This window comes from Salmo salar, chromosome ssa06, assembly GCF_905237065.1.
Source record: "Salmo salar chromosome ssa06, Ssal_v3.1, whole genome shotgun sequence".
NCBI classification, from domain to species: Eukaryota; Metazoa; Chordata; class Actinopteri; order Salmoniformes; family Salmonidae; genus Salmo; species Salmo salar.
In genome coordinates, this window is record NC_059447.1 from 85,540,753 (window position 1) to 85,552,993 (window position 12,241).

A 12,241-nucleotide genomic window follows, 5' to 3' on the forward strand; every position below is an offset into this window, starting at 1 on the left:
TGTCTGTCTGTCTGTCTGTCTGTCTGTCTGTCTGTCTGTCTGTCTGTCTGTCTGTCTGTCTGTCTGTCTGTCTGTCTGTCTGTCTGTCTGAAGTCAAATACAGGGTACAGGGGCTAAGAGTCAGATGTTTAGTTGTGGTTCAGATGACTCCCTTGGTTGGCGCGTAACCCTGCATAGATTACCCACATGTAAAGGGGGATACCGAGTCAGTTGTACAACTGAATGCCTTCAACTGAAACGTGTCTTCCGCATTTAACCCAACCCCTCTGAATCAGAGAGGTGTGGTGGGCTGCCTTAATCGACATCCACATCATCGAAGCCCAACTGTCTTGCTCAGGGGCAGAAAAACAGATTTGAACCTTGTCAGCTTGGGGATTCGATCTAGCAACCTTTTGGATACCAGCCCAACTCCACTGCCCGCCAGGCTACCTGCCTCCCCACTGAGCACAAACTGGTTGAATCAAAGTTGTTTCAACGTAATTTGTCAACGCATTGCTACGTGGACGCTACGTGGAAAATAAATTGGATTTGAAAAAAGTAATCAAGGTTAAATGTTGTTTTGAGGGGAAATTTCAAGCACAGGATTATGTCACCATGGTAACCAAATTTCAACATAGACAAACCTTGTATAAAATATGTTGAATTTGTAACTTTAAAACATCGTCAGATCTTCAACGCTATATCCACTATCAGAAAAAATACATGTGTCTGGCCAGCACCTCCTGGTGGAGAATTGATCAATCTACAACTACGCTTTGTTCTCCCATCCAGGGTTTTAATCAAGATCAGCCCTGTTTGCTATGACCATTACCAGTGTGCTATCGTGAGAATGAATGTTGAGAGATTTCCACTTAAAAATTAAATAGATTTACTGTTGCTATCAAAGTCTTTCCAAAGGTTTAACAGTGCAAATGAAATGTGAACATACATGTATCACTCATTTATCATGAATGATGCTATGTATATGCCTATATAGCACTTGCAAAGTCATCAACAGTTATTGTTTCAAATTAACCCAGAATTCCATTAAAAATAGACAATACAATAGGCCTAGGATTTCAAGCTCTGGTTCATTTAAAATGGAATAATATTTAGTGATATTGTGTTTGGTTGTCAACACAACCAAATATCAACATTTGAAGGAGATATATATTCTGCTTGGATTGTTTCATCTGTGCCACTGACTTAGTCTGGCTTTAATTCCAGTTTGTCTACAAATTAATCATTGATATGTTGGATTCACGTCTCCATCTCAACCAAAAATCTATGTTAAAGAAAAGGACTAAATCAAATCAAAGTTTATTTAAAGTGCATTTAAAGTTTCCCAGTCTAAGTCAGTGGCACAATTGGAACTATCTAAAGAGATACATCTCCTTCAAATGTTGACATATGGTTGCCATAACAACCAAACACAATTCAACATCGCTTTTGAAATACAATAAATATCCTATTAACTTGTGGACAGTTTAAAAATGACATGTTGGATTAAAGTTAAAGAATGGAATTAAGTCAGTGGCTCAGGTGGAACAATCCAAGCAGTAGATCTAGTGATCTACATCTCATTTAAATGTTGATATTGAGTTGCGTTGTCAACCAAACACAATTAAATATTACTTTTGTTATACAGTAAATAGCCTAAAGTTAAGGCCATCTTACATCTAATGTAACATTGAACTGTAAAATGAGTAACACATCCATGGCCACATTTAGAGGTTACTGTAACTATAAAGTTCTCCTTATGTACTTTTAATGTAATCTAAACTGCAATCCAGGTCATTTGGTTCTGCTATTAAATGAAGCACAGCGATATTAATTAACTTTTTACTGCAGTGGGCTAAATCAGGGTCACACAGAGTGTTTCTTGGTAGTCTTAAACTAATCTACTGTGAAACAAAAGTTTACACCTCACACACATGGTTATGGACTTAAAGAAAGAAGACACCTGTACCACTTCAGATATAGATTTAAAATGCATTCAATTTTGAGTTTGCATATTAATATTACACTTTCTATACATCACAGAAGTCTGAAATATAACAAAACCGTTTGCTATAGAAACACTGGATACATTTCTCTTATATTTTTATTTTAGAATGTTTATGAATTCTGAAATTCTGAAAATATGAATAACATTCCACCAATGAGGCCACTAGAGGGTGATTTGATCATTTTACTGCAGGAAAGGGATCTATACTGTTGTATAAATAAACAAAACATCTTTTTGATTTTTAAAAATTGTATTCCAATTTAAACTTTGCTGGACTTTAAAATGTTTGAAAGTGCAGTGATAGACATTTTGGGTGACAACTAAACCCAAACTAATTTTTCCATTGGAATTTCGTTGTGGTTGAAAGCATAGTGATAACACATTGGACATTCAACTTAGTTTTGGTGGTCTTTTTGAATGGGTGAATATAGGACGTAATTGCATTGATCTCAACCAAATATTACCCAATTATCCACGTTGAAATGATGTGCTGTGCCCAGTTGCATTGATCAACGTCTCAACCAAATATTACCCAATTATCCACGTTGAAATGATGTTGTGTGCCCAGTGGGTGGTGCTTGAGTTGTGGGTTTGAGTTCAACGTGGGACACAAATATTAAATATAATGTATGTGTAAACTATAAATCGTGCTAGACTATCTTAGATTAAAGTTGTGTGCTCTGGTCCTACATGGGCCACATAGGCATTTATCTACTATTTATGTAATAACTTTGGATAAAAGCCTCTGTTGAATGTCAAGATTACATTTAAAATAGAGTATATATGCACCCTTCTTCTCAGAGACGATGTTAGATGTACAGTATATATCAGTGGATTTCAAACCTCATCTCGGGGATACCAGACGTTTCACTATTTTGTTGTAGCCCTGAATTAGCTCTCCCGATTCAACTAATCAAGGTTCACCTAATCTGATTCACCTAATAATCCCAGAGGAGAGGTTTGAAAACCAATGCTATGTGTCACTCACCTTGCTGTATGTCCTTCATCTCCAGGTGCAGACTAGAGATGAGTATCCCAACGGCCTGGGAACGCTTCCCATCCAGAAGCTTCATGATCTGCAGGAGGAGAGAAAACTGTGTGAGTAGAAGTTGCCTCTAACCACTGACACAGGGTCAGATATTAGTCTTCCATTCTAGCAGCTTAATGATCTGATGGAGAAAGAGAGAAAACTGACACTGGGTCAGATATTAGTCTTCCATTCTAGCAGCTTAATGATCTGATGGAGAAAGAGAGAAACTGACACTGGGTCAGATATTAGTCTTCCATTCTAGCAGCTTAATGATCTGATGGAGAAAGAGAGAAAACTGACAATGGGTCAGATATTAGTCTTCCATTCTAGCAGCTTAATGATCTGATGGAGAAAGAGAGAAAACTGACACTGGGTCAGATATTAGTCTTCCATTCTAGCAGCTTAATGATCTGATGGAGAAAGAGAGAAAACTGACACTGGGTCAGATATTAGTCTTCCATTCTAGCAGCTTAATGATCTGATGGAGAAAGAGAGAAAACTGACACTGGGTCAGATATTAGTCTTCCCATCCAGCAGCTTTATGATCTGACCAGGGAGAGGAGGACAACACAGTGACCATGACAACAGTGGAGCGTGGCTGACCATCAGACGAGGTAAGAGGAAGGGAGCTGGACTAATGGAAACTAATAGAGGGTCATTAATGGAGAGCAGAGCCACTCTCTCTCTCTTCTCTCTCCCCCACTACCTTTTCTGTCTTTCTCTCTCTCTCTCTCTCTTCTCTCCCCTCCTTCTCCCCTCTCTCTCTCTTCTCTCCCCCTGCCCCTCTCTCTCTCTCTTCTGTCTCCCCATCTCTGTCTTTCTCTCTTCCCCCCCTCCCCTCTCTGACTCTCTCACTCTCTTCCCCCCCCTCTCTCGTTCAATTCAATTCAAAGGGCATGGGAAACATATGTTAACATTACCAAAGCAAGTGAAGTAGATAATAAACAAAAGTGAAATAAACAATAAAAAATTTACAGTAAACATTACACTTACAGAAGTTCCAATAGAATAAAGACATTTCAGATGTCATATTATGTATATATACAGTGTTGAACTGATGTGCAAATAGTTAAAGTACAAAAGGGAAAATAAATAAACATAAATATAGGTTGTATTTACAATGGTGTTTGTTCTTCACTGGTTGAACTTTTCTTGTGGCAACAGGTCACACATCTTGCTGCTGTGATGGCACACTTGTGTTTAACCCAATAGATATGGGAGTTTATCAAAAATCTTTGTGGGTCTGTGTAATCTGAGGTAAATATGTGTCTCTAATATGGTCATACATTTGGCAGGAGGATAGGAAGTGCAACTCAGGATATTTTTGCAGCTCTCTCTCTCTCTCTCTCTCTCTCTCTCTCTCTCTCTCCTCTCTCTCTCTCTCGCTCTCTCTTTCTCTCTCTGATGAAGAATATCATCACAGTCCAAAGAGGTAATAAAGTACATTGAAGGTCACAACATGGTGTGCAGTATCTATTAAAGTGGAAACCTTGCATAATTCATAGCCAGAGCTGTAGCTGGAAGACTTTTCCATGTGTCTTGGCTGACTATAGAAAGATGACCATGGGGACTTCATCTTGGCTGAATATAGATAGATGACCATGGGGACTTCATCTTGGCTGAATATAGATAGATAACCATGGGGACTTCATCTTGGCTGAATATAGATAGATGACCATGGGGACTTCATCTTGGCTGAATATAGATAGATAACCATGGGGACTTCATCTTGGCTGAATATAGATAGATAACCATGGGGACTTCATCTTGGCTGAATATAGATAGATAACCATGGGGACTTCATCTTGGCTGAATATAGATAGATGACCATGGGGACTTCATCTTGGCTGAATATAGATAGATAACCATGGGGACTTCATCTTGGCTGAATATAGATAGATAACCATGGGGACTTCATCTTGGCTGAATATAGATAGATAACCATGGGGACTTCATCTTGGCTGAATATAGATAGATGACCATGGGGACTTCATCTTGGCTGAATATAGATAGATGACCATGGGGACTTCAACTTGGCTGAATATAGATAGATAACCATGGGGACTTCAACTTGGCTGAATATAGATAGATAACCATGGGGACTTCATCTTGGCTGAATATAGATAGATAACCATGGGGACTTCATCTTGGCTGAATATAGATAGATGACCATGGGGACTTCAACTTGGCTGAATATAGATAGATAACCATGGGGACTTCATCTTGGCTGAATATAGATAGATGACCATGGGGACTTCATCTTGGCTGAATATAGATAGATGACCATGGGGACTTCATCTTGGCTGAATATAGATAGATAACCATGGGGACTTCAACTTGGCTGAATATAGATAGATGACCATGGGGACTTCATCTTGGCTGACTATAGAAAGATGACCATGGGGACTTCATCTTGGCTGACTATAGATAGATCATGTCCATTCCAAGAGCAAATGCAGACACTCTTGGCCTCCAGCAATACAAAAATGCTGAATATTTGGAGAAAAACTGTAGTTACAGCTAGATGTAGTGAAAGTCCCAGGCTGGTATGTTTAATCGTCAGATACCAGTGTTCTCTAGTGGACAATAGACACATTGCTACCTTGTATTGAGCTACATACAGACTACTGTACCTTCTTGGCCTTGGCTTTCTTCTCATAGGCCTCTGCCAGAGGTCTTCTCTTGGTCTGTATGGTGGTCTTGGAGAACAGGTCTTCAAACTCTGTGGTGTTGATGATGTCGGGTTCCTCAAGAGAGTTCCACAGTGTGTCTTTACTGGGAAAGGAGAAGATGGGGGGGAAGAGAGAGAGAGCGAGAGAGAGAGAAAGAGAGTTAGTGAGAGAGAGAAAGAGAGAGAGAAAGAGAGTTAGTGAGAGAGATAAAGAGAGGTAGTGTGAGAGAGGTAGTGAGAGAGGTAGTGAGAGAGGTAGTGAGTGAGAGAGGTAGAGAGAGAGGTAGTGAGAGAGAGAGAGAGAGTTAGTGAAAGAGAGAGGTAGTGAGAGAGAGAAAGAGAGAGAGGTAGTGAGAGAGAGAGGTAGTGAGAGAGAGAAAGAGAGAGAGGTAGTGAGAGAGGTAGTGAGAGAGAGAAAGAGAGGTAGCGGGAGAAAGAGAGGTAGTAAGAGAGAGAGTGTGAGAGAGAGAGAGGTAGTGAGAAAGTGAGAGAGAGAGGTAGTGAGAGAGGTAGTGAGAGAGGTAGTGAGAGAGGTAGTGAGTGAGAGAGGTAGTGAGAGAGGTAGTGAGTGGGAGAGGTAGAGAGAGAGGTAGTGAGAGAGAGAGAGAGAGAGAGAGAGAGAGGTAGTGAAAGAGAGAGAGGGGTAGTGAGAGAGAGAAAGAGAGAGAGAGGTAGTGAGAGAGAGAGGTAGTGAAAGAAAGAAAGAGAGAGAGAGGTAGTGAAAGAGAGAAAGAGGTAGTGAGAGAGCGAAAGAGAGAGAGGTTGTGAGAGATCGAAAGAGAAAGAGGTAGTGAGAAAGCGAGAGAGAGAGAAATAGGTAGTGAGAAAGTGAGAGAGAGAAAGAGAGAGAGAGGTAGTGAGAGAGAGAAAGAGAGAGAGAGGTAGTGAGAGAGAAAGAGAGAGCGAGGTAGTGAGAAAGAGAGAGCGAGGTAGTGAGAAAGAGAGAGCGAGGTAGTGAGAAAGAGAGAGAGGTAGAGAGCTCATGGGCTCCTGAGTAATTCTGCAAAAAGATTAATGTTGGATAAATGTAGATCAACTTCAATTTACAGGATACCTTCAATCCATATCAAAACTCCATACCTAAAACCTTGAATTTACAGGAAACCTTCAATCCATATCAACATTCCATACCTAAAACCTTGAATTTACAGGAAACCTTCAATCCATATCAAAATTCCTTACCTAAAACCTTGATTTTGGACAAAATGGCCTGAATGGACTATTACTACCAAGGACTATCAAGAAAAAACTTCTAACAAACCAAAACCAGCAGAAGAAACACAGTGGAACCTGGATATACCATCCAACACAAAACTGAGTGAGTAATATTCAGTCTGAACCTACTTCTGAAGCCAAAAAGTAAAAGACAATAATCTCTAGGTCATTTTGTTATATAAAGCTTCATAAATAAGGCTACGAAGCTACCAACCTGCTAGCACAGAACTAACCTGGCTGCAGCTTCAATTAGCACTGAAATGCAGAGGCCTTTGAAGCCCCCATGGCTTATCCCTGTGGAGAGGTCATTGTAATACAGTACCCCATGGATATTAAAAATAACACTGCACAGAATAAGGACAATCCAGAGACATTATTTGCTGACTGCTACAAAGAGGGGAATGTAAGCAACTTAATTTTCCACAAAGACCATCCCCTGGCATGACACAGTTGTCACGTCCTGACCAGCAGAGGGAGGTATTGTATCAGTTTTGGTCAGGATGTGGCAGGTTTTTTGTATGTTAAGGGTTTGTGTTGGGGATTGGACTCCCAATTGAAGGCAGGTGTGTTGAGTTGCCTTTGATTGGGAGTCCTATATAGAAGGGTGTGTTTTTCTTTGGGATTGTGGGTCGTTGTCCTTGCACTGCGTTGTATGTGCATGCAAGACTGTTGCTGTCGACTTTATTGTTTTGTCCAGTGGATACTTTACTCCTTTTTTTTAAATAAAAAAAAACATGATTATCCACATACCTGCTGCGCCTTGGTCCATTCATGACGACATTTGTTACAGAACTACCCACCACCAAAGGACCAAGCAGCGGAAGAGGAGGAAGCCACAGGAGAACAGGGTGGTTGAATGGACATGGGAGGACGTCCTGGACAGCAAGGGAGTCTACACTTGGGAAGAGATCCTGGCCAGAAGGGATCGCCTCCCATGGGAACAGGTGGAGGCACTCAGGAGAGTGGAGGCAGCTGGACAGAGGAACCAACGCGAACGTTATGCTGGAACACGGCTGGCGAGGAAGCCGGAGAGGCACCCTCAATAATTTTTTGGGGGAGGGCACACGGGTAGTTTGGCCAGGCCAAGGAAGAGCCGTAAGCCAGCTACCCGTGATTACAGGGAGGTGCGTATGAGGTGGAGGGCGCCATGTTACGCTGAGGTACGCACCATCTCGCCTATACGGACGCACAGGCCAGTCCGCCCTGTACCAGCGCCTCGCATGTGCCAGGGTGAGGGGAGCATCGAGCCGGAAGGGGTGATGCCAACCCTGCGCTCAAGACCGCCAGTGCGCCTCGACGGTCTGGTGTTTCCCGCTAGACGCACTAGCATGGAGGTGCGTGTCTCCAGGCTGGCACGTCCAGTACCAGCCCCACGCATCAGGCGTCTAGTAAGTCAGCCCAGCCTCGCCAGTCAAGAGTCGCTAAAGCTGCCCGCCAGTCAAGAGTCGCCAGAGCTGCCCGCCAGTCAAGAGTCGCCAGAGCTGCCCGCCAGTCAAGAGTCGCCAGAGCTGCCCGCAGTCAGGAGTCGCCCTGCTGCCCGCCAGTCAGGAGTCGCCAGAGCTGCCGCCATTCAGGAGTCGCCAGAGCTGCCCGCCAGTCAGGAGTCGCCAGAGCTGCCCGCCAGTCAGGAGTCGCCAGAGCTGCCCGCCAGCCAGGAGTCGCCAGAGCTGCCCGCCAGCCAGGAGTCGCCAGAGCTGCCCGCCAGCCAGGAGTCGCCAGAGCTGCCCGACTGCCCGGAGCCGCCAGAGCTGCCCGACTGCCCGGAGCCGCCAGAGCGGCCCGACTGCCCGGATCAGTGAGAGCGGCCCGACTGTCCTCCGGTCCAGCCCGAGTGGCCCGCCTGTCCTCCGGCCCAGCCCGAGTGGCCCGCCTGTCCTCCGGCCCAGCCCAAGTGGCCCAGCGTGCCCTATACTCGTCCAGCCCGAGTGGCCCATCTGCCCGGCGCAGCATCGGCGCCACAGTGCAGTGGAGCGATCCACGTCTGCACCTGAGCCACCCCCTGGAGATGTTTGGGAGTTTGTCCAGTGGATCTATACTCCTTTTTTAAATTACATGAGTCACATACCTGCCCCTTGGTCATGACACAACAGTGCTATATTAACCAGACCATCCCCTGGCATGGCACAGTGCTATATTAACACAGACCATCCCCTGGCATGACACAGTGCTATATTAACCAGACCATCCCCTGGCATGGCACAGTGCTATATTAATCAGACCATCCCCTGGCATGACACAGTGCTATATTAACCAGACCATCCCCTGGCACAGTGCTATATTAATACAGACCATCCCCTGGCATGACACAGTGCTATATTAACCAGACCATCCCCTGGCATGGCACAGTGCTATATTAATCAGACCATCCCCTGGCATGACACAGTGCTATATTAACCAGACCATCCCCTGGCATGGCACAGTGCTATATTAACCAGACCATCCCCTGGCATGGCACAGCGCTATATTAACCAGACCATCCCCTGGCATGGCACAGTGCTATATTAACCAGACCATCCCCTGGCATGGCACAGCGCTATATTAACCAGACCATCTCCTGGCATGGCACAGTGCTATATTAACCAGACCATCCCCTGGCATGGCACAGTGCTATATTAATCAGACCATCCCCTGGCATGACACAGTGCTATATTAACCAGACCATCCCCTGGCATGGCACAGTGCTATATTAATCAGACCATCCCCTGGCATGACACAGTGCTATATTAACCAGACCATCCCCTGGCATGGCACAGTGCTATATTAATCAGACCATCCCCTGGCATGACACAGTGCTATATTAACCAGACCATCCCCTGGCATGGCACAGTGCTATATTAATCAGACCATCCCCTGGCATGACACAGTGCTATATTAACCAGACCATCCCCTGGCATGGCACAGCGCTATATTAACCAGACCATCCCCTGGCATGGCACAGTGCTATATTAACCAGACCATCCCCTGGCATGGCACAGCGCTATATTAACCAGACCATCTCCTGGCATGGCACAGTGCTATATTAACCAGACCATCCCCTGGCATGACACAGTGCTATATTAACCAGACCATCCCCTGACATGGCACAGTGCTATATTAACCAGACCATCCCCTGGCATGACACAGTGCTATATTAACACAGACCATCCCCTGGCATGACACAGTGCTATATTAACACAGACCATCCCTGACATGGCACAGTGGTATTAGATCACACTACCTCTATGACAAGAGAGAGGGTATTGGCCCAGCGTGGCCAATACTAGACATTGAGGAAATTGAAACAACCTCTGTTAACATGTACAAGTCTGGGACAGTAATGGTGCAGGCCATCCTCAGTCTGGGACAGTAATGGTGCAGGGCATCCTCAGTCTGGGACAGTAATGGTGCAGGGCATCCTCAGTCTGGGACAGTAATGGTGCAGGGCATCCTCAGTCTGGGACAGTAATGGTGCAGGGCATCCTCAGTCTGGGACAGTAATGGTGCAGGGCATCATCAGTCTGGGACAGTAATGGTGCAGGGCATCATCAGTCTGGGACAGTAATGGTGCAGGGCCTCCTCAGTCTGGGACAGTAATGGTGCAGGGCATCATCAGTCTGGGACAGTAATGGTGCAGGGCATCCTCAGTCTGGGACAGTAATGGTGCAGGGCATCCTCAGTCTGGGACAGTAATGGTGCAGGGCATCCTCAGTCTGGTACAGTAATGGTGCAGGGCATCCTCAGTCTGGGACAGTAATGGTGCAGGGCATCCTCAGTCTGGGACAGTAATGGTGCAGGGCATCATCAGTATGGGACAGTAATGGTGCAGGGCATCATCAGTCTGGTACAGTAATGGTGCAGGGCATCCTCAGTCTGGGACAGTAATGGTGCAGGGCATCATCAGTCTGGGACAGTAATGGTGCAGGGCATCCTCAGTCTGGGACAGTAATGGTGCAGGGCATCATCAGTCTGGGACAGTAATGGTGCAGGGCATCCTCAGTCTGGGACAGTAATGGTGCAGGGCATCCTCAGTCTGGGATAGTAATGGTGCAGGGCATCCTCATGTAGTTCCAGACGGACTTTTACGGGATCAAAGAGAGAGCACAGCAGGAAAAGATCTCTCTCTGTGATGACTCCCCCATCCTGAGTCAGTCTGATCACACCTCTTCAAACTGTCCTGCAGACGAGGATCGTCCCCCCCACCACTGAACACACCCAGGTCCCACAACTGCACTGCTCATCCATCATTGGGAGGGTTAAATTCACAGAGCTGGAGAGAGACATGGTGGAGCTCAGAGAGCTAGTCCACACAATCCAGACAGAACAAACCCACAAAACAGACCAGCACAACTACATCCCCCCAACAAGACCCGGAGGGCAGAAGGTGGAGACGGACGGCTGTCTGAGAGAGCTGGCTGCTCTACGGACTGGGGTGAGAGAACTTAAAGAGGCACACATGGCACTGAAGGAGGAGTTGAGAACGCTGAGGTATGACAGAGAGCAGGACACTCCCCCAGAGAAGCCAGCAGAACAGCCCACCTCAGACCCGGACCACAACCTCAACACAACAATGGGACAGACAACACAGCACCCACCAACCCAACAGGGGACAGACAACACAGCACCCACCAACCCAACAGGGGACAGACAACACAGCACCCACCAACCCAACAGGGGAGAGACAACACAGCACACACCAACCCAACAGGGGAGAGACAACACAGGACCCACCAACCCAACCGGGGAGAGACAACACAGGACCCACCAACCCAACAGGGGACAGACAATACAGCACCCACCAACCCAACAGGGGACAGACAACACAGCACCCACCAACCCAACAGGGGACAGACAACACAGGACCCACCCCTCCTAACAGCCCCCCGGTCAGCTCCCCTGTTAGCTCTCTTGACAACCCCCACACATCCACTGAGGACACACAAAAGCCAGAGATTGTGCTCCTCATTGACTCAAATGGCAAATACATTCAAGAGGATAAATGTTTTCCCAAACACAAAGTGGCTAAACTCTGGTGCTCAAACACTGGACATACCCTGGAGCTGTTGTCAGAGGACAGACTAGGGTCCCCCAGCCACATCATCATTCACACGGGCACAAATGACCTGAGGGACCAGCAGGAAAGGGTGGCCACAGCACTCTAGGGAGTGATTGAAAAAGCTTCTTCCACTTTCCCCAACGCACCAGTGTTTATCTCCACCCTGGAACCACGAAAATACTTTCACCCTGCCACCATACAGTGGGTGAATGCAAGCATTTCGTGAGACTGTGCCTCAAAACCTAATGTCTACCTGGCCTACCACTCCACCCTGGACTTGAACAGCCTTTACGACCAGGTCCACCT

General features: G+C 45.9%; 1 protein-coding gene across 1 annotated transcript in view; it reads right to left on the reverse strand.

Moving 5' to 3' along the window:
* Positions 1–12,241, reverse strand: part of LOC106608256 (formin) — a 47,485-nt gene that overhangs the window by 22,475 nt on the left and 12,769 nt on the right. Inside the window, exons 5-6 of the mRNA XM_014206108.2 lie at positions 5,651–5,792; positions 2,976–3,063 (exon numbers count right to left, since the gene is read on the reverse strand). Coding sequence (XP_014061583.2) covers positions 2,976–3,063; positions 5,651–5,792 — 230 coding nt within the window. The remainder of the gene's footprint in view (positions 1–2,975; positions 3,064–5,650; positions 5,793–12,241) is intronic.